At 42.8% G+C, this 23,776-nt stretch overlaps 1 protein-coding gene across 4 annotated transcripts in view; it reads left to right on the top strand.

Annotated features, from left to right (window-relative positions):
• RPS6KA2 (ribosomal protein S6 kinase A2) overlaps positions 1 to 23,776 on the top strand; it is a 175,223-nt gene that overhangs the window by 104,226 nt on the left and 47,221 nt on the right. For 3 of the 4 annotated variants that reach the window (XM_053382383.1, XM_053382385.1, XM_053382384.1), the window contains 2 exons: positions 6,927 to 7,043; positions 8,748 to 8,829. In XM_053382383.1, the coding sequence (XP_053238358.1) occupies positions 6,927 to 7,043; positions 8,748 to 8,829 (199 nt within the window). Of the gene's footprint in view, positions 1 to 6,926; positions 7,044 to 8,157; positions 8,329 to 8,747; positions 8,830 to 23,776 lie in introns of those variants that run through there. The other variant, XM_053382386.1, reaches the window with a different exon arrangement.

The raw sequence follows: 23,776 nt of genomic DNA, 5'->3' as shown, positions 1-23,776 counted from the left end.
AGGTTAGCTTAATATCCTGGCCTCTTCCAGAGCTGGCTAATCATAGTATTCTGGTTCTGAGACTATGATTAATGAGATATTTCCTGGCTTAATAGCAGCTGATGTGAATGATAGAGTACTACTGCTCTATATGCAAGCAAAAGGCTCAAGCCTATCTCAGATTCATGTGATCATCCAAACTGGCTCAATATCTTGTTATTCTCCAAGAAGTGGGAGGTAAAATGAGTGTATGAAAGAACAAAAAAAAGCTTGGAGATTTGAAAACATGCATATGTCTCTGTGCAAACTGTGCAATCTGGTCTCATGATTAGAAATAGCTGTCAAGGAAATGAAACATGTCCAGGCTTCTTTGAGGATATATTTAATAGTTTAGAAAGGTATTTCATTTTTTGCACCTCTCAGGTGTCCTTGTAGGTATTTCATTTCAGTGTTTACTTAGTTCGGTGCTGAAATTGTGAGGCATTTAAGTTTTTTCTACTTCTGCAATTGGAGTGGGAAAGAAGGAATGAGAAAGGGCATTTCATTTTCCCCAAAGGAAGCGTGGCAAATGGGCTACCCACTTATGTTAATTATCACCTCCAAATGCAAAAGGTACTTTCTAAAAAGTTATTTTAAATTGTAGATCAGTGCATTTAGTAATAAAGGCAGTTAGCGAAACGGAAACGTGTGTGCCCTTTATGCACTCTGCCATTTTATTTTGGGAGCGTGAGGGAGCCCTATCTTCTCTTTTTCCTGATCTAGGTCAGAATAGGAAGCATATCGGTAGCCACAGAGACCCTGGGAAGAGGAAGAGGAAAAGGCTATACAAAAGAGCTAATTCTATTATTTCAAACAAGCATAAGGAAGGCATCAAATCTTTGAAACTGTAGACATCATTGCCTAGACTCCGTAGCCTTCTTTTGTAGGCTGTATTGCAGAAGAAATTAGATGTTATGAGGCACGATGTGCCACAGTTTCGGTTGTACTGGTTTCGTGTAAAGTGTGTCGTGTTACAGTACAGTTGTAACTAGAGGTGTGGAATAAATTTATTTCAGTTTGCATATAAAGCTGAATTTATCAAATACATTGTTTTTGAAATAATATGAGAACTGAAAAACAGCCGTCCATTAAAATCCACAGTTATCTGAATTTTGTAATGCAGTTCTCCAACCAAATAGCATTCAAAGAAATTCATGTATTAGAGGAAAGTGTGCACAAAAAGAAATATATTATTTATTCATTCATTCATTCATTCATTCATTCACTGCATTTATGTACTTCCTTGGGTGCCTTGGCAGAAAGGCAGTATATAAATGCAATGGATAAATAGTACTCAATTATTACTAAGACATACAGTATAACGTGTAAAATTGGCGACTGTGGGGAGGGAGAGACAGTCCAACTGGAACAAGCCTGGATGTTGTATTTTCGTTGTGAAATACTTGGGAAGCACAAGTCTAGCAACTTCATATTTATTGAAGAGGTGATAGACAGGTCTGGATGATTAAGAGGGGATAATTATTGTTCCACTTGTACTTCATCTTGCTGATTAGCTGCCGCAGACAGTGACACCCAGTTCTCACTTAAAATCTGTCATTGCGGAATATATTTGACATTTCCCCCTCTAGTAGTGCTGTCATCAACAAACCTTTTATAATAAACACCTGCATTTGCTCTATTTAAAAGTATGAGTTGTTTTTCTCATTTATTTAGAATGGTACTCCATGCAAGACTATCTCTCCTAGAGTACTAAGAATTTAGAGCGGTAGTCAGGAGCTGGATTGACCAGATGGTCAGTTCTTTGCAGCAAGTGAGGGTAAGGAGCCAATGCCTTTCCTTCCTAACTTACTGATGTTCATAACACACATGGGCTGGTGATCATCCAAGGGCCATCTTAAAGGATTGATTGTGACTGATGCTAATCTTTGCACTCCACCACATCTGGCCCAACAAGATGTAAACATTGGCAGGCCAGAAGTGGCATAGTGCAGTGATGATGACCAGTCACCAGGGATGTTGTTGTTGTTGTTGTTTATTCAATTTATACATGCCCTATACCCACAAACAAGACCACAGCGTGTAAAATCAAACCAAAACCACATTCTAAAAGGGTGTTGGATGTCAATAAGATCAACCAAAGGAATGTTTTTCCTGGCGCCTAAAAGTGTATAATGAAGGCACCAGGCAAACTTCCCTGGGGAGAGCATTCCATAGACGGGGAGCCACTGCAGTAAAGGCCCGTTCTCGTGTTGCCACCCTCCAGACCTCTCGAGGAGGCAGCACACAAAGGAGGGCCTCAGAAGATGATCGCAGGGTCCAGGTAGGTTCATATGGAAAGAGGCGGTCCTTGAGGTATTGCAGTCCTGAGCTGTTTAAGGCTTTATAGGTCAAATCCAGCACTTTGAATTGCCTCCTCCATCAGCATATAGAGTGGGGAAGTAGCTGCAGAAAGAAGAAGGAACCACTTTACAAAGGGGTTGGAGGAATACTTATCTTTGTCACAGTGTGGCAAGAAGCAGGGTCATATTTTCAGGCTGAGAAGCCTACAGGAAGCAAAGGATTGCTGGCACAGAGAAAGTCGGGACAAAACGGGAGCACAGGGAGAGGAGAAATGGAAGTGGGGAAGAAGTACTGGGATAAGGAGGATGCGTGTAGGAAAAGAGGAGGACCTGATGTTGAACTCAGGCCCAGATTTCCTGCTTAAAGGAACAAGGGATTCAACAAGCATCTTCAAAAGGACAGTTTGGGGCTCTAAAATGTATTCCAGTCCTGTCCATCTTGCACACTCTCCTCACACTGAAAATCTCTACAACCAGATTTAACCACAGACTGCCTATTGCCTATCATAGCAATTACTAAATGTTGCTGTTCCAGAAAATGAAATTTGCTTGTCACTGTGGGCTAGGAATAAGAGGATGTTGTAAAGAAAAAATGAAGGGCTGCTGACATCGTGGAATTTACAGAATACGCTTATAGCTGTTTTTCTGTCTCTCCTGCCTCTCTTTAAAAAATTATTATTGTTTGTTAAGAGTTTCCAAATTGTTATGGAACCACAGCAACAAGTAAACAAATAACAAAAATTCAGTAATATATCCAACTAAAGGCAGGTCATACGAAACCAAAACATACTAAGTAATGCCCAATCTAAAATCATTCTCTCCTGCCTTGCTGACAAATTCTTCTTCACCAGTCCCTCCATCTTCAGAACCAATTATTCATCCCCCTTGGCATTTTCTCCTGTTGTTGCTCTTCACAGAACTTCATTTACTCACCATAGAGAGTGCTTTATTTAGATGATGCTTTGCTGAAGTATGTTTCTTGCTACAACAAAAGAGCTAAAGACACTAACTGCATTCCCCCGCTGAAATCAAATCTCCACAACAAGACTTAGCACAAAGAGCTACAAGTCATGGCACAGTAGCCGATTGCTGGCTCACTTAATTGGCAAGGACAGTGGCGCTCTTTGTGCGTCAATGGGCACGAACAACATTGATCACAAGAGGTCTTATGTTTGGGAGAAAATTTGTCCATTTAATTCAGTTTGCCCGATGACATGCTGGCCTTTGCTCTGTGGCAGTTTTGACTTAAAGCAGTTTCGACTAAGGCTGTCATCACAAAAGATTCCATTGTGGCCGGAATCAGATGTTCCTGAGTTAAGTTCTCACCCAGCAAGTGATAGCAGCACGTCGGTTTTACAAGAAAGTAGAGCACTTTTCAGCTTAGCATCCTACTCCTAAACATGATTACTCACAATTAAGGTCCTAAGTAGCCATTGCTCTCATCATGTAATTAAAATCAGCAGGGATGTGTTCACTAGCTCCACCCTCTCCATTAAATCCCTGTTGCTCAGCCCTGCTGCCCGCTGCACTCATAGAGGACCCTGAACACGCTAGGCTCTAAATAAGCACAGGGAGCCCCCACGATGACTCCCCACTGCAAATATTTGCCCTCCAATGTGTGGAGGGCAGTGGGACCAAGCGAGGAGATTTGATGGAGGAGATGGAAGTAATGTGTCTCCCCACTCCCATCAGCTTGTGAACAGGGTCAGGTCTCAGTGACTTCAGATAACCATGCTTAGGGCAACAGCTATGGTGTTGCCCTTTTTTGAAGGGAAAAAATGTTTTAACACAGTAAATCCAGCTTTGTTTGTGATGGGTTGGAGTTGCATTTACTCAGTGATTTAATAGCCTGTTTGCACTGGATGTCTCTCTGAAGTCTGAATATGTAAATCCAGAACACCTGGGATATCTATCTGTCCTCTCATTCCATGGACTCTGAACAAGGAATGAGTCCCTCAAGAAGTCCAGAAAACCTCTTGTGCTGCCATGCAGTGGAGCTGTCCAAAAAAGCTGCAGTGCAGTAGGACTTTAAGAGGTTTGTTGTGAGTGTGCTTCCAGGCTTCTGCAAAACAACCTTCTCTCTAGGTCTTTGTATAATTACTCCAGGCCACTGGAATTCAGGTCACACCCTCTCTGCCTAGGTAGTTGCTGAAGGGAACAGTTTTACAGCTTCTGTTTTGTCACAAAAAGATCTCTTGCAGTGGCTTGCCAGGAAGCTGTCTTGAGGGGCTGCTGCTGTTTGGAGGGACTGGTGCTATTTTAGGAACTAGCACTGCTTACGTGCCTGCTCCTCCTCACCCCAACCTTTACATTTGTAAATAAAGAGATTTTATCAAAACAAATCCCACAAGCTTCCAGGACTCCTGCATCACGAGAATCCTGGCACTTGCAAATCCCAACTTTCCTGTCCCACACTAATATATGCATAGGGTCCTCTCAAAGGTAAGGCATACCACCCTGGAATATGGTAGGGACCCCCACATACCCTGAAGCTTGCCGGATGGTGTCAGATGGCAGCATGGACAGGCATCATTTTTTCCTTTTTTCTGCACTAAGGCAATGGGCAGGCACTGCTCAAAGCAGCCTTTAGCCATCTTCAGTTCCTCAGAATGCCCCTGGTCAGGCCCTTGGGCCCCACCATGTTGCTGTGCCTGTTCATTGCTGTGTCAGCTCAGGCTGATGCAGTTCTGTTTCCCCTCTCCTCCTTTCTCTTTATCTGAAGGAAATTGGAAACTTTTGCTTCTGATTCTAAACAAACCACAGTTTCCCATGACATTAAAACTCTGGGACCTACAGTTTGCTTAAATTATAGATAACAAGGACAAGGCAGGAACAAACCATCCCCCAAAGAGAAAAAAATGCATAATGAAAAAATAAATAAAAGAATGTTAATTCATATGTATAGGTACAGATTTAAAAATAATTACTGTAATTTAAATAGAAATACTGTACACACAAATACCCCATAGTGAAATGAGCCAGCCTTTCAGCTTTCAGTAAGAACTTACTGTGTAAGGCCAGCCCATCTCTACAATACACTAACTTACAATAATTATATGATTCTATATAGATGTTGCTGCATAAAATTCCATGCACAAATGATAATCCAGCTGTAGGGCACAAGTGAGCTGCAGCCTTCATCAGATAACTTTCCAACATAGCAGGTGTTGATTTCTTCTGCTCAGTCTTAAAAACTTCCCCTCTGTTTAGAATGTGGAAGCTACTACCCTTTCTTTAGCGCTCAGGCAGGGGCGGGTAGGAAGAGGAGCGATGGGTGCTGGCCACCCTGGGAGTCACCACTGAGGGGGTGACAAATTGCCGGGCTGCACTTACTGCGGGGCCTGCAGCGGACCCAAGCCACGTGTCTCTCCTGAGGGAGACGCAGTGGCTTGGGCGCATGCAGGCTCTGCGCTGCCCAAACAGTCCGCCTGCTGCCTCTCCCCCAGCTGTAGGGCAGCTGAGTGGGAGGAGGTAGGCAGACTCCGGAGGCCCCCGGTGCACCCCATCCCTATGAGCGGCTCACCCCGTCCCTATGGGCGCGCCACCCCAGGCACCCGAGTGACTTCCTCCGCCGCTGCACTCAGGTAGTTGCATTGTCTTATCAAATGAACTTTTAAAGTACCTGTAGCAAAGAAGTGCATAAGAAGTGGGAAAGTTCAGACTGTGGAGGTAAAAGGGAGGAAGGCTGCTTTTTTATCTTTTATTTATCTGGGCTGATGCTGCCTCTGCAAAGGCCAGCAAAAAACAGATAGTGCTGTGTCCTTGTTTTCCTGATGACCTGCGTAATTTGCAGATTTCTTTGTATGGAGAGATGAGTGTAGGCAACATCTCTTTCTACTTCCTGGAGAGTATGAAGCAATATTTTCTCTCCGTTGCCTACCTATAATCAAGGTTTCTTTCATCCACCTTTATAACAGAAAATATTACAGTTTGAACCAATGGGTTCAAATTACATTAAAGGAGATTCCACATTAGGAAATTCCACATTAGGAAGAACTTTCTGACACTAAGAACTGTTCTACAGTGAAATGGACTATAGCTCAGAAGGTGATGGAAGTTTTTAAACAGAAGTTGGATGGGCCTCTGCCAGGGATTCTTTAATTCTGATTCCTGCATTGCATGGGGTTGTGCTAGATGACCCTTTGGGTACCTTACAATTCTTTGATTCTATAGAGATGAACATGTGTGATGTCTGCTGGCAGGCCTTCTGATGCCCAAGTGCTCTAAGAATGCAGTAGCATAAAAATGTACCTATTCTTTCCCTGTTCCTAATTTTAACAAAATATGTGATCTTGCTCGGCTGATTGGCTGAGCCCAACAGCTTCAGGAACTGATTCTTTTGTTTCAATTTACAGGTTCTCTTTTTAGCTAGCTATATATCCTAGGTAGAAGTAAGACATAGTTTGATGTCTCACATTCAGACTCAATATATTATGCAACAAAAATTGTGTGAAAAAGAGAGGGTGTTAATAGTTTTAGGAGTAGGATTCTTGGTCTCTCAGTAAAAAAACGAAAAGAAATAAAGGTGGTAGCTGTTGGAATAAGTGATATAATTTGTTTTATCCATGCTAAGAAGTGTGCTTTGCTTTGTTTCTCTCTTATTCACAGGAAGAAGGTATTGTGAAGGAGATAGACATCAGTCATCATGTAAAAGAAGGTTTTGAAAAGGCAGACCCATCACAGTTTGAGCTGCTCAAAGTGTTGGGGCAAGGCTCCTATGGAAAGGTAAGATTTTACAATGTGCAATATGCTAAGGTGGAATCTGGAACCAGCACTAAATTCAAGAAACAACTTGATCCTTAGCTCATACCCTCTTAAGATCTGCTTTGGAGATTCCGAGGGAGAAACAGTCAATGAGGTTTGAGTAACTTTCCCCCTCTTTTTAGTTTCTTCCAAAGCAGTAAGATGCACTGGAAGGAAATATACTCATCTTCCTCCTTCTTACTTAGCACATTTAACTTAAATTTGTAAGTACTATGAGTCCTCAACACTTCATCAGCTCACTTTGGGCAAAACAGATACTACAGTTGATGCATGGCTGCCATCAAAGCATTAGCACTATGTCATCGCCTCTTCCACTCTTCCTTGGTAATGTTTAGTAAGGCAAAATGGATAAGGGGATGTCATTGCACTGTCTTGTACAAGCGGTAACCAACTGCGTGGGATAGGGAAATTTACAGCACACTGATGTTGACATGTCACCATGTATTTTATGTTCTGCTCCCTAGCCCCACTCTGAAAACTGTCCAAAGCACTGACTGAGCCTGCCAGTCCAGGTCTGCCCTGTGCCATGATACAGCAGGGCTGCTTGACCATGGAAACTGAATGGCTCCTTCCACACATGCCATGTGGGAGGCACAATGTGGTCTTGCAGTGGAAAGGGAGACAAGCTGGGTCTTGGGTGTGATCCTGCCTGTGTATAATCTGTTCTGATTCCTGCCCCACTTCCATCCTCATTTGCCTTTTCAAATCCAATCCCTCTTTAAAGATAAGTAATATGTTTACTCTGCAGCCACATCCGTATGATCTCCAATACAATGGCTAATGTTCCTGCCCCTGGCCAAACCAGTGCAGTGTGTGTGTGTTAAAATGGCTCCACAAAAGAGTTCCGCTTCTTTCTTTCTTTTTAGTTGATGGAGTTATAGGAAATTATTTTGTAGATCATGGTTCCCTTTAAAAGCAATAAGGCATAGTGGTGTTTTGAAAGAGAACACATTGTCATTTGTTGTATTTTTCTGCAGTTTTATAATTATTTTCATGTTCTCTTAGCACACAGTGTTCCCTGTCTGACTCATCTGTTTTGAGGGGAATACAATAAAATCTGATAATACGCTCTATATCAGGGAACAGCTAACAAATGACTAGTAACCAACACTGAAGGCCTTTTCCACATTCTGTAGCAACCTGGCTCTCTTCAGATGTTGTTGCACTACAGCACCCAGCAGCCTCACCGACAAGGCCAGTGGTCTGGAATAATGGGAGTTGTGCTTGAACACCTGAAGGGCACCAGGTTGGGAATGGTTTTTATGAAATGAGGTTACACACTTACTTGAAATTTAATCAGTATTACTTTCCAGTGCATGAATGCTACAAAAACCATTCATGTAAACATGTTTCAGATTTTTGTTTTAAGTTGGTTAACTTTGCTGTGTTAAATGTGCATTCTGTAGTTGACCTCCTTTGTAATGTTTTCATTTGAAATCTTTAAGATAATATTTTAGTTTCCTGTTAATTATGCTGCTTGGAATGTATATATCTGACTTTCTTTAGTAATGTTTTATTCTGGATTTTTAAAAAAACGTTTTAATATATGTTATTGCTTTGGAGGGTATTTTTCTTAAAAACATAAAGGGGCGTAGAAATGAAATGAACAACAACAATAATAAACATACATTAATTTATTGCTTTTTGTGCTTTTTTTCACTTCAGGTGTTTTTAGTGAGGAAGGTTAAAGGATCTGATGCTGGGCAGCTGTATGCAATGAAGGTACTTAAGAAAGCAACTCTGAAAGGTAGGAAGTTTAATTGGTCTCCAAATGTATGTAAAATACAGCCTGCTGTTAACAGGCAAAAGACTGTTGTATTTGAAGTTGCTGTATGTATTCCTGTGGCATAAAACATCACATCATTCTAGATACTACATTATGGGTTTGGATCTTTCATTTCTCTGCATCAAGATAGGTAGCTCTGGATAAAGCAGGCTAGCCGTATAGTTTTCTGCTTATCATGTATGACAAAGGAAGGTGGAAATTCAAACATTTAGTAGGTGTTTTGAAACCTTCCTTCTATCTCCCTTTATAATCTCCACTTATAGTATTTACATTTATTTTAGGCTTACTGATGAACAAATGGCACTGATTCCTGGTTTGTTATTTGGTGTATTGCCTCCTTCCTGTGGAGAGGCGGTGGGCTGTTTCTTTCTCATAGTTCCCTTGTTGTGCACAGACTAATTAACTTTACCCCATGCCTATGCCATCCGTAAGTGTGACAGCATTGATTACGCCTCAGGTCTACATCTTTTAATTCAGCCTTTAAGGGCGTGATGACACTCACAATGAAGTTGCAGGTGAAAAGAAGTTCCCCTTTCTCTCCCTGAAAATATGAACCGGTGGAAGCCGCTGATGTGGTATCATCACATCACGCTGCTCTACGTTCTTGGCTGCTGCTGAGGGGCAGGGCGAGGAAGCAATGTAACGAGGATGATGCATGTCACATGATTCCATTACTGTGAACACATTGCACCAGTCCTTTCTTACCTGCATTGGTCTTTGATTTGCTCCTGGGCCCAATTTCATACACTCTTTTTGACCTACAAAGCCCTACATGGCTGGAGATCTTGAGATGTTAGGTAAATCATCACTTTGTCAACAATTCCCTGTACCCTAGACACACCTGTAATTAAGATGTCATCATTTTTTATTGTGTTTTATGAATTCCATGATTTTTGTCAGCCGCTTTGGGTTTCTTTTATAAGTGGGGTATTTCTGAAAAGTAAGTAAGTAAGTAAGTAAGTAAGTAAGTAAGTAAGTAAGTAAGTAAGTAAACAGGTTTCAACACTAGTCAGTATGATTTAGAAAGCTTTGCACCCAACATCATGTCAGGTAAAACTCTCTGTTCTCACCATTACACACAAACAGATATACAAAGCTTTTTTGCTTCTGTGCAATTGCATATCTGGGACTTTTAAAGAATATTGCCAATCAGCCCATACCTGCTTCCATTTATTTTAAGCTGGGAGTAAGAATGAATAGAAAACCACCCCTCTCTTAGTTTTAATTAGACCTAGGAATATTCGCCAAGCATCCTTCTTTCACTTATTTTACTTTATTTATATCAGTAATTTAAAAGCACCACACTAATATAAGGACTACTTTGCATCCTTATATAAGCAGATGCAAAAGATAATAACTATTCATTGCCTTCCCCCTAAAACAGGGGTAGCCTGCATGAGTGTTGTTGGACTACAACTCCCATCACCCCCGACCATTGACCATGCTGCCTGAGGCTGATGGGAGTTGGAGTCCACCAATATCTGGAAGTCACCACATTGGCTTCCCAGGCCCTAAAAAAACACACAAATTGGTCAACAAACATCAGTATTGTCTGCACCAGCCATAAATTGTAGCTGAGGTATTTTGGGGTATCAAATTGCAGGCCCAGCTATAGAAAAATAATGGCTTCTTCTTTTCTCTGACAAAAGGAAGGAGCATCTCTGACTTGCCAGTTTGTTGCCTCTACTGCCTGAAGATATACTTGCATTTTGTGTTCACAATGGCCAAACAGCATAACCAAAGAAAGCCACATACTGACTATGATGGGGTGGGGGTGGGGAAATTGAATCGTGAGGGGGGAAAGAGTGGCACTCTGTCTGCTGTAGATACGGTAACTCAGTCTGAGTAACAAAGATAATACTATTTGCCCTTACAGAAAATAAAATGTTGTTCAGTTTCCCATTTTATTCTTGTTAGTAGCTGGGGTTCAGGGCGAGGTCACTGAATCTGTTTTATCTTTCCTCACCACAGAGCATGTGAACCAAGAAATAATTTCCTACTTGCTAAATATGCGTGAATCATTTTCCCCACCATTACAATAAGGCTTATTTATAGCACTAGAGAGATGAGTTTAGTATGCAAGTGTGTGGTAGTATATTTCTGTTGAATGCAAAAATGTAAATAAATGTTTCAACAGCAGAAGCCATTTCTGGAATTGGTTATATCTGGTAAAACTGTGGTCCTAATAATATGTGATGTTATGGTCACCATGTTGAACCTAAAAATCTATTTATTTTTTTTGTGGTGTGGTTCAGCACGTGGATCAGGTGCCTTTGACCACATCACCACAGCCTCAGTCTCCTGACCAAGGATAATAACATCTACCAAAACCCATTCCCTAGTGGTGATGGGAGATCCAGAATGTATCTTAAAGTCCTGGTGGGTTCAGGAGTTTGTAGGCAAATGGACAGCAGAGGAGAGCACATGGTGGGAGTCTAGAATGGCAGATAAGGTATCAGGATTCTGTACTGTGGAGCTAGAAGCGACTGGAAGGTCAGCAAGCATATAGCTCAGATGTTGCTGCCATACTGGTAAGATGTCTGAATGGAGTCTGAAATATTGCTGAAAGGTCCTGTCCCTACCTTTCTCAATAGGATGATTATAACATTGTATCCAGGGCTGGATTTAGATTTGATGAGGCCCTTTATAAGTAAGTAAAATATTTAATATAATTATCATATTTATATATAGTATTATAGTAGCAAGTGGGGGTAATAGGGAACTGTACTAGTGAATAATAATATAGGCCTACTAAATAATAAAGATGATTTTTTTTCCTAAAGTAATTTTATAATGGGATCAAAATAAATAAATTATGTATTACATGAAATCAGTCAGTAGGCATAAGACTCATACCCTTAGTCTATGCTGCCCGATCTTGTAAAAAGTCTACAAGCACTCTTTAAGATTAGATAACAGGTACAACAGCTTGACCTACATTCAACTGTGCTGCCTTGCAGTCTGCAGCTGCACGCTACATGTTGCCATGCAACCAGTCCATGCAGAATGTAGGCACCCTATATATAGAATTGAGCAAACCTGTGATATTTTAGGGAGCAGGCTAGCAGGCGGGGCCCATTACTTACATCACAGGAGCCGATACAACACAAAACACTGTTGCTATATGTAGGTTTTATTTTATTTGTTTTTTTATCTTAGATTTTGGAAATGTACATCCAAATTTTTTCCTTAACAATTTTTTGGGGGCCCCAAGAGAGTGGGCCCTAAGCTATAGCTTGTTTAGCTTATAAGTAAATCTGGCACTGATTGTATCTGTGGGGGTGGGGCCTTTTCAGACCAAGGGTCACATTCCTTAATAGCAGCCATCCAGGGGCCACATGCCAGTGGTGGGTAGGGCAGCAAGTGGACTCTTATTTTGTACTGTAGGCTGCGCACAGTCTTATATGCCAGACTGGAAGGCCTGAAAGGCATTTGCTACCTCTCCTTCCTCTGCCCAGGGGTGAGGTTCCTCACCCTTGCACTACTGGGATTCCTTCAGAAAGGATTTTTTATCCTTCAGAGATTTTAATGTGGCCCTCATTTCAAGGTTCAATGTGTTTTTGCCTGGAATGCTATTCTTAAAAGTGCATTTCAAATTTCATACCCAACTTGGTTTTGGCAGTAGCAATTACTTCAAAAAGCCAAAGTAGGCTTTAAGAGGAGGCCGCCTGAACACTTATACCCCGCCTCACACACTGAGATCCTCTACAGGAGCGTCTTTGGTTATCCCCCAAGTTTGTGAGGCTCAGTACAAATCCATTCCTTCAGTGCCATCAGCCCAGCCTTGTGGAATGCTCTTCCAACAGAGTTTCAGCAGGCGCCCTCAGGGTTAACTTTTAGCCCATTGCTGAAAACTTTTCTAAGTTTCTTATGCAGACAGTTGAAAGAGGGAGACAACTTTTCTTTACCTTTAGCCAGTGATCTGTGAATCTGGTTGTGTGTTTGTGTGTGTGTTGTTATACACAGCTTTAATTTTTGATGGAATTGTGGCATAAAAGGTGTTTTTGTTGTTGTTTCAATGAGCTGCATGGAACTTCTCTTTATATATGTGATGGCTTACAAGATTTGTCACCACCAGCTGTCAAGCGAAAAGGATGATAGCATTCATTGGATGAAGCATTAAAGTGTTAGCAGCACAATAGTTTTCAGTGCTGAAAATGCCACTATTCCTACCTAAGTGGCAGTTGACACTTGAGGGAACAGAGCAACGCATGGAGCACTTAAATCTGCAACTTTCCAGGAACACTATTAGATTAAAGTAATTTTATTGCTATGTGCTGAATCATGTACCTAAGTGGTGTCCGCCCTTTTCTTCTCCCATGTGATAGAAGGCACTTAATGAGAAGGGTGAGTCAGAAAGCTGGGAAATAAATATCTTCTCAGCAACATATTGGGAAACTTGTTCTTTGAGTTCCTGGATGTTCAGGTGCCCTGTGATTCTGGGTTTCCTTAGTTTCTATTGCCTCGTGCAGTCAATGGTTTATTCTAAGGCATGTGGTTTGGAGCTGTAGTGACTTTCCATTGGGGAATGCTCATCAGCAGGGGCTCTGATAGGGGGTTGACCAGGAAGCCTGCACCCCGTCCAGTTAGGCCCTCACATCTCTGTCCTTTATTATTATTTTTAGTTTGCTTATGGTAAACTTCCTCTCTGACAGTACGTCTAAATTTTTATACAGGCAACCCCCAATTTGTGCAGAGGTTGCATTCCAAGTCATCATGCACGATGCTGGAACATGCATAAGGCTGCTATGCCCCATCCCCACCCCACCCCCATTCCCAGCCACTTCCGGCTTGCCACAATTAGGATATATTAAAGAGAATAATCATTCTGCATTAAATGGCTTTGAGAATGTACGTGTGCTAATTTGGATGTGTGTGTGTTTTTAACATCCTCTTCAAAACTTATGGTCAAGACTGCACTAGAGTAACCTTCTGAGCCAAACTGTGGCGATTGTTAGCAATAGCTGACAATATTATCAATGAAAGGTTAATAGAATAATTGAACTGGAAAGGACCCCGAGGGTCATCTTGTCCAACCCCTGCAATGAAAGAACTGCAACATACTGTTCCCCTCCAATTTGAAACCATGCAAGATCCTGCTTAGCTTTGCAAATGTGCTAGCAGTTTTCTTGCTGCACCACTGTTCATTGTAGATGAAATGTTTGAGCTACCAGAAGTGATATGATACACAGTTTTTTAAACTTGGGTGAAGTGGGAACAGAAGGTAGATGAGGATCTACTGGTAGATTTAGGGGTGGTTTTTATTGATCAGCAAGGGTTTCTGACTAATAATAGTTTAACAAAAGCAAGAACAAAAAGACTCCGTGCACAAATTAGGTTGCTGAAACAAAGAAAGACGGTAAGGATCAGGAGTGGATTTGTGTGCGAAAGTGCTGTCGGATCCTTCTGGTCATAAAAACCAATTCCTGGCTCAGAGGATACCCTGCTCCTTAATTCCAAACTCTCTTGCACTGCCATTTTGAATGCGGCTCTTGTTGATGGATTTCAAGGTTCTAGTAAAAACCCAAGAACAAAACAGTTCCCTTAAGCCTGAAGTTTGCTGCCCCTGTTTTAAACCAAAACTCCTAAGACTTGTAAAAAGCCTGAAATCGTGATTTCAATTGTGCATTTTTTTAGATTTTCTATTTAAAAGCTTTTCATTCATTCACAATAACTCTGGTGTAGTGCTAACTATGCAAGTGCTACTATTCAGTGAAAAATGGCAGGGAGTAATGTAATCAAGGCAATGGTACGGTCTCCACTGTGAATCCATTTCTGCTCTATTCTGATTGCTTTAACGCTGAATGACCCCATTACAACCACTGAGATTGCTTAGCAGGGATTTTAAATCAGAAACCAGCAGAATTCCTGTCAGGCAGCACCATGTCATTTTTTGGCATCAAAGGGCAGTTGTTATGACAGCTTAATTAAAGGTTTAAGGAAGTATTTTGAATTACCCACTCCCAGAAGCACTAAATCAGTTCAGAATTAAGCATGTATTACCATGTCAGAAGTTGAGTGGAAATGCCTAAGTTCTTGTTAGCAATAAACTCAAAGGCTGTTGGTGGGAGCATTGTAACCTAGTCTAATGGCAGTTATTTTGGCTTTTTCTCATTCCCCATTATCCTTCATCCTCAGCTGTGTTGAGAAATCGACTGTTTTTGGTCTTTAGGAATGTGTCATATGAATGACCCTGATGTAGACCATATTGCCATGTTGGCAGATTTCCTGTATAGAAACGTATTAATTGGTGTGATTTGATGTGTGTGTGTGAGAGAGGAGGGGATATGGGGAGAAGAAACAACATAGGGAGCTGCCCTAGGCAAGTCACATCATGTTCCCACATGGCCCAGTAATATCTCTTCTGATTGGCTGCAGCTTTAAAGAATCATAGACAGAGATCTTTTCCATATCAATTGCTACCTGATCCTTTTAGCTGGAAGTGTACGGGATTTATCCTGTGACCACCTTCAGGCAAAACATGCTCTCTGCTGATGAGCTATGGCCACCTCCCAAATGCTTCTTACCTTTCTGCTTTTTCTCCTTTCCTCACCTCTCTTCCCTGCACACCCACTATTCCTTTTGCTTTTACTACTAAAAGCAAGAATCTCGTAATAGCAGACCAAAATGATGATATTATATAAGAACAACATTGCTAAGATTGGAAAGAGTACCGTAAGAATACCATTTGCTGAGGTTATTCTGTGGAAGTTGGATTCTGTTACATAAGATCATGGTTTGCTGAGCTATTAAAAGAGGAAAGCTACATCTGTGACGTGAAACTTTGTTCCTAAACTATGGCCATCACTTTATCATTGATTCCGCTCCCCCCCCTCGGTGCCTTTTGAACAGATGGTGCTCCATGGTTTGGGGTTATTGTGATGCTGCATCCCTGCAATTTAAGATTCATAAGGAGTAACCCTTTTCTGTTGTATCAGCACTTGTTTTCTAATATCTGAAGGGTATCTTCATAGGACACTGTCTCTCCAGCAATTAATTGCAATTGCTCTGCAAGAAGACAGACGTGAATATGTTTCTGTATCTTATATAGCATTATCAGGATAGTGCTTTTTCATAGCTATGCTATTAGGTCTTGAATGACAAACACACAAAATTTAAAGGAAGTGTTGCCAACCCACAAGGAACTAATGGCCTGGCTAGTTTTGATGCTCCTGGGCCAGATTCCATATAAGAATTGGCTCTGAAAGAGAGAAAGCCCCAGTTTCCCTGCATTTTGCACTAATGCATAAGGGAAGCCCGAAAGCTTATGTGACTGTGCACAGCACCAACCCATTCACACATTTGAATTGGCTGCAGTGCTGCTCAGCCTTGGCTTCTCACCTTATCAATTCAATCCTAAGCATGTTTATTTGGATGCATATCCCCTGCTCACTCCATAGCAGGTTTATTTAGGCTTGTTTAGGGTATAGATTTGTATAGCACTAAACATGTTGTTATTGTAGAGCACTGTCAGAGGACACCCCTGTATTTGAAGGGCTGTCCAGTCCAAGTCTGCTTTAAAAATAAAGAACCCTAAGAAGGGGCCTTGAAGTTGCCCATCAATGGGTAGCACCTATGCATCAGACTGAGCAAGCACACACATCACCTGATCGCAATGGTCAGATGTTCTGAATTTCTAATTAAATTATAATATTTGGATGGGATACAACTAATGAGTACTTTCATCAGAAACCCCATGCAAGGACTCCTGCTTGTACAACAGAGCTTTCCCCTCTCTCCTCCCCCTGCATCCCCCCAAAATTGTTTTTTGCAGGAGAACCCCTAGAACAGTACATTGGGGGAGGAGAAGAGGGATCTTTCCATTGGGCAAGCTGAAATGCTTGTCCTGGTGGAACAATTGCCTTTGTGCAATGTTGAATTCATCCCATTATTCCTAACTTTGAATCTGTAGTGTACAAAGTACCATTTGTAAATACTGTGCAAATAAGTCTCCTTTGGGTTATGATGCCTTTCGACATTTCCTTTTTTTCCTGTAATGCATTAGTGTCCATTCTATATAGTTACAGCAGGCAGGAAAGCAGCTCGTCCTTCTGAGGCTGTGTGGCTGAAACAATTTTATCTGCAACAGACTTCCCAGGGGGGAAAACAACAACTTGGGAATCACAGCTCAAGCTTTTGGAGATCTTCTGTGGGGTCTGTTTTGTACTGCTTTCAAGCATCCTGTGAAATTCTCTTTCCTTTGACAATGTGAAGCAAAGACAATTAGGGAGCTGTGTTCTATCCAGGCATGCCTTCTTAAAGATGTTACTTTCAGAGTGGGCTGTGGGTGAGAGAAGCAAAGGCAGAACATGTCAGTCTTCTTCACTGAAGTAACATTCATTTTCCCTGACAATGTCCTTTCATACAACTGACAATACTTTGGCTTTTCATTAGTCATTGTTTAATCTGCCTGTTCCTTAATAGCAGCGGTGCAATGATATAACGATTCAATTTGCATGATCCCACTTTCTCCAGCCTCTGTAATCCTTAACCAAGGGAGCAGTGAGCGTTTATTACAGGAGATGTAATGAGGGAAGGAGGAATTTAAAATGAAGATAAGAAAATTCTAGAAGCGTGGCCTTGTTAACTTATCAGAACAGCCAGGAGTTCTTGTCTTCCAAATGCTATGTTTCAGCCAGGCCTGCCATGTTTTTCAGATTCCTGCTGTCAAGGGTGCTTCCCAGCCAAAGGAATGCAGATAGTTAAGTATTTATTGTCAAAGATAACACTTACAGTCGGTTCTTCAGTTGACGAAAGGCAGCAGTCAGTGGGTGGGGATTTCATTTTTACTACCTAGCCCAGGCTAGAAAGGTCTGCCAGTTGCTCTATGACCCTGCTAAGACAATGTGCTTTTTCTATCTCAGCTGCAGGACTGCTAACCATGGTCCTGAACCAGAATCTTAGTCCTGGTCCAAGGTCCTTGCCTTGCTATCTGATTCCAAATCCTGAGCATACCCATTTCCATCCCTCTTGGGCCATTATCTTCCTTTTGGAGTGTACATCACCATTGACCATGGCACCTATGGCTACTGGGATGTCTTCCCAGGGACCATCAGGTGGCCAAGTCTGTTTCTTTTAAAAGTACATTAAATGAGTTTGTTCTTTGCACAAAGGCTTCTATCTCCCCCAAAAATCTTTTCTTTTGGAAACCACACAGTAGGCAGAAATCCAACAGACACATTCTCATGGTGAGGCAAATCATACATGATAAACTGAAGACACAGCCTCTGTTAGGAACAAATGGGCCAAACATAGCTCTGGCTCACAGAGAAAGTTATAACCAGTAGTATATTTTTCTACACAGGTCCATAATTCTCTCAGCCAGAACTGTGTCAAAGAGTCAATTACCTCTTAGGATTTAGAAGTTAGTTAAAGCTTGATAGTTAGGTTTAATGTCTTTATCCCTATGAAATAATCACAGGCTAGTAAGTCTCCTGAATGTTTTCCATTTAGTACAAACCATATGAAAATGTTTAATTTCTAAATCCTACGAGCTAACAAAGCTTAAAACAATAGACTTATGGGTAAGCTATGAATAATTACAGATCCCATAGCCAGTGTTTATGATGTAGTGGAAACCACCATCACCAACATAATCTAATATAATTGTAGCTTGGGGACATCACCTTGACCTGTTTCGTAATTGCTGAATGTTTAAGTTTCCTTGGCTCAACCCTCAAGACAAGCCATTAGTCTTTCAGTCTGTCTGCAGTATGCGGATACTAATAATATTGGTTTGCTTTGTAGAATTCTTGTAAGGATTGCTGAGAGTCCAAGTAGACATAGTATCAGGTGAACTATGATAGGATCCCCCACACCTTTTAAACAGTTTACTAGCAACAACAGGGGGGAATCTTATTGGAGACCCTCCACAAAAAAACAACAACACACCTCTCTGAAACTATTTGACTTATGAGGGGAAATGTACAGGTCCCATTTGAGTACTTCAACTAAAATGATGTCCTCATGTATACCTGGTCTAAGTAAAGCAACAAAAATAAGAATACACTAGAGAAGAAAATCATTCTTCTTCTTTGTCTCCTTCTTTGGAGGTCTTTAAGCAGAGGCTTGACAACCATATGTCAGGAGTGCTCTGATGGTGTTTCCTGCTTGGCAGGGGGTTGGACTCGATGGCCCTTGTGGTCTCTTCCAACTCTATGATTCTATGATTCTATGATTCTATGATTCTATGAAATTAAACACAATGTTATGTTAATTTGTATTGTCTAATACAGAGGGATAACTTGAGGGGTATGGTTGGGATTTAATCTAACATGAGGAAGAACTCACCTGACTCAATAAGATGCCAGTTCTGATACACACTGGATGAGGAAATTCCTGTAAACCTTTTGCAAACTCCCCCCCAATAGGTTCTTTTAAGCTTTAAAGATACATTATGAAAGTCCAAAGTGCTGCACCGTGAGTGTTGGGGAAGGCCGCTCCCTCTTCAGGCTAATTCCACCAGGCCTAGGGGACGGGGCCCAGACTCACCTCCGCCACAGCTTTAAGGACACTGGTGCTGCTGCAGCAAATGTTAAAAATGTTTTTATATATTTTAAAGTGTTTTAAAGGTGCTTTTACTTTTTACTTTGTTGTACCACCGTGAACAGTGGTTTTTATCTATGTATTTTTATTTTGTTCTGTTTTATTTTGGTTTGGGGTTGAATATTGAGTGGGGTGGGGATTGGTTTTGTTTAGGTATAATTGTTTTTGTTTTGTTTTTATTTTGTAAATGGAGGCTAGTATGAGGCTTGGGATTGCTACCGTGGAGGGGCGAGGGAGGTATGGCGGTGGGAGCAGATGTTATAGGCGAAGGGGATCGAGATATGGATATGCTCGTACTCCTTCCAATCTGCACCCCATCCCGAGGGACGAGGGTAGGGTGAGCAAGGATTACTCACCTCCGTCACTGGTGTTGTGCAATGCCAGGTCTATAGGCAACAAAACCGCCACCCTGCGAGATTTCTTTACCTCGCAGGGGGGTCAACCTGGCTTGTGTGACGGAGACCTGGGTGCGCGAAGGGGAAACTGTTACCTTACGAGAGATGGCGCCCCCGGGTTTCTCCATCCTCCACCAGTCACGGACTGTGGGCCAGGGGGGAGGGGTAGCATTATTAATCCGGGAAGATTGTTCTTTCAGGGCTCTACCATCGCCATCGATCCCCAGCATTGAATGTGTTGGCCTAGTGTGGGGCTCTGAGGTGAGCTTGGCTGTCTGGCTGGTGTACCGGCCACCTAGCGCACCAGCAGCCACCTTGTCAGGCCTATTGGAGGTGGTGGCCGGCTGGGCCTTGGAGTTCCCTAACCTATTGGTATTGGGGGACTTCAACATCCATGCTGATGCCACCCCCTCCTCACAGGCTGTGGACCTGGTGTCTTCCATGGCGACACTAGGGCTCTCCCAGTTTGTTTCGGGCCCCACACATCAAGCAGGCCACACGCTGGATTTGATCTTTGGCGTTGGTATAGATGTGATCATGTCTCCTTCAATGAAGGTGCCATGGTCTGATCACTACGCTCTGAAAGCCAGGATTGACTTTCCACCCCCACCCTGCTTAGGTGGTGAGCCGATTTGGGCTTGCCCACAGAGGCTGATGGACCCTGATAGATTCCGTCAAGCCTTGTGGTACCTTGCTCCCCCTGGCGACTCATTGACTGAGCTTGTTGAGGGCTGGAATATCCAACTTCTGGCAGCCATCGATGAGATCGCACCTAAGCGCCCTCTGCGACCCCGCAGAAACCGGGCTCCCTGGTTTACCGAGGAGCTTCGGAAAATGAAGCGGGACCTCAGATGGCTAGAGCGAGTATGGCGGGGTGCCCGTGACGGAGCCTCAAGAACATCTTATAGGGTTTTTATGAAAACCTATGAGATGGCAGTGAAGGCCGCTAAGAAGTCCTACTTCTCGGCCTCCATTGCATCCGCTAGCTCTCACCCGGCGCAATTATTTAGTATAATTAGGTCTTTAACGTCCCTTGAAGGACAGCCAAATTTAAATAACAATCTGACACACAGCTGTAAGGCATTTGCGAGCTTTTTTGCGGAGAAGGTCTTGTTGCTCCGCCATGACCTCCCTGCCAATTTGGATACAATAAAGGAACTGGAGGCCCCTCGACTGTCCTCGGGTCCAGTATTGGACCACTTTGACCGGATATCCCCAGCCGATGTGGACAGACTCCTCCGAGCTGGAAAGCCCACCACCTGTCCTCTTGACCCGTGCCCGTCTTGGCTGATTAGAGCGTGTCCAGATGAGGTGCGGCCCCCCCTGGGGGATATCATGAATTTGTCCCTTGGCACCGGGATATTCCCAGGGGAACTGAAGGAGGCAGTGGTGCGCCCGCTCTTAAAGAAAACATCATTAGATCCCTTAGATCTATCCAATTACCGCCTGGTTTCGAATCTTCCATTCCTGGGTAAGGTGATTGAGAGAGCGGTTGCTGAACAGCTTGGTAGGTTTCTGGATGAAACATCGGCTCTGGATCCATTCCAGTCCGGCTTCCGCGCTGGTCATGGGACCGAGATGGCTCTGGTCGCCCTAACAGATGATCTCCGCAGGCAGCTGGATCGAGGTGGGTCGGGGCTGCTGATTCTTCTAGACCTCTCAGCAGCCTTCGACATGGTCGATCACAAACTCCTGGACCACCGCCTTGCCGACGTGGGGATCCAGGGCACAGTCCTTCAATGGCTGCATTCGTTTCTCTCTGGTCGGGGACAGAGGGTGGCGCTTGGGGGAGAATTGTCATCGCGCCACTCCTTGGTGTGTGGAGTGCCTCAGGGTGCGATACTCTCCCCAATGCTTTTCAACATCTTTATGCGCCCCCTCGCCCAGCTTGTCCGGAGTTTTGGGCTGGGTTGCCATCAGTATGCCGATGACACCCAACTCTATCTGTTGATGGATGGCCATCCTGACTCGGCCCCAGACACACTGATCAGATGCTTGGAAGCTGTGGCTGGATGGTTACGTGGGAGCAGGTTGAAGTTAAATCCTTCGAAGACAGAGGTCCTCTGGCTGGGACAGGACGATATGGGATTGAAGGGGCAACTCTCATCTCTTGCGGGGGTGCAATTAGTGCCAGCACCGTCCGTTAAGAGTTTGGGTGTAATCTTCGATACCTCCCTCTCTATGGAGGCACAGATTGCAGCTACAACAAAGGCGGCAATTTTTCATCTCCGCCAAGCTAAGCAATTGGCTCCTTATCTCTCTCGCCCTGACCTAGCCACTGTGATCCACGCGACGGTCACCTCCAGACTGGATTATTGTAACTCACTCTACGTGGGGCTGCCCTTGAGACTGATCCAGAAACTCCAGCGGGTGCAGAATGCTGCGGCGAGACTCCTTATGGGGTCTTCGCTGCGAGATCACATTCATCCGGTACTATGCCAGCTGCACTTGCTCCCGGTGGAGTACAGGATCAGGTTTAAAGTGCTGGTTTTAACCTTTAAAGCACTATACGGCCTAGGACCCTCGTACCTACGGGACCGCCTCTCCTGGTATGCCCCACAGAGGAACCTACGGTCTTCAAATAAAAACATCCTGAAGGTCCCAGGCCACAGAGAAGTTAGGCTGGCCTCAACTAGAGCCAGGGCTTTCTCGGCTGCGGCTCCAATCTGGTGGAACGCTCTGTCACAAGAGACTAGGGCCCTGCGGGACCTGACATCTTTCCGCAGGGCCTGCAAGACAGAGCTGTTCCACCAGGCCTTTGGTCAGGGCGCAGCCTGACCCCCTCCTCTGGCAATCTGCACAGAATTTTGCTTAACGGTTGCCATCAATTTGATTTTAATTAATTTTTATAATGAAATGTTTTTAAAATGTTGGATTATTTGATTGTTTGATTATTTGATTGTTGTTAGCCGCCCTGAGCCCGGCTTCGGCTGGGGAGGGCAGGATATAAATAAAAATTATTATTATTATTATTATTATTATTATTATTATTATTATTATTATTACTTCTCCTCAATTAGTGAGCCTATCGTGATTTCTGCAAGAAGTATGGCCAATTATTATTGTCATTAGGCAACGCAGAGAGTTGGCACCTTCCCATATTATTTGTTTGTTTGTTTGTTTGTTTTTAGGAAGGGGGATTTTTTAATGGAAGGCATGTGGCTCAGAAGTGCATATGCTGAATATTAATTCTCTTTTCTCCTGCTAATTCTTTCTGGTTATTCATGTTAGCAAGCCATTACAGAAAACCTAGGAGTGTTATTTCTTTATACAGTCTGCCATTTTCAAAAGTAAAAGTAGCAACTCCTCATCTGTCCCCAAATCATCTCACCTGCCCCCTCTTCTTTTTCATGAGCTCAATCCTTCCGTTACCAGCATCATTTGGGTAACAAATGCTTCAGATGTCAAACAAACCTCTTTATTATAATTATTTGCTTATTTGCTTGTTTTCTTTTTAATAAGACCAAGCAAACAACAAAAGACAAGACCTACATAACTCACCTCGCCCTAGCCAGCCCATCCAACAGAGAAAAAAGAAATGACAACAAAAGTGGGCTACAGTGATGTCAGACAGAAATCTTGCAAGCTTTTTTTGTTTTATTGTTTCTTAAGTTCATTACTAACTGTGAATAAGTACAAATACAATATTAGGCAAGCTTTGCAGCTTCACAGTTTTTAGTTTTTAGTAAAAGCAAGTAAAATAACCATGCTAAATTAGATCACTCTCCAGGACATCAGAAGATGTTCCAACACAAACATGGAAATTTTCCAGTGCAAATTAGGAACATTTTCCAATTCAGATTTTTTCTGGGAAACCCATGTCATTGGTAGGCTACCAGAATAAGCAGTCAGAGTGGGATTTTTTTAAAAAAAGAAAGAAAGAAAATACAATAGCCAGGCATGCAAGAAAAACAAAGAAAAGAGAGGGGACTAGAAGAGAGGTCATGGGGGAAGTGCAGCGGCAGAGG

This window comes from Podarcis raffonei, chromosome 3 (genome assembly GCF_027172205.1).
Source record: "Podarcis raffonei isolate rPodRaf1 chromosome 3, rPodRaf1.pri, whole genome shotgun sequence".
Taxonomy (NCBI): Eukaryota; Metazoa; Chordata; class Lepidosauria; order Squamata; family Lacertidae; genus Podarcis; species Podarcis raffonei.
Note: the sequence above shows the minus strand (reverse complement) of the source record. Positions and strands in the feature narration are given on the sequence as shown.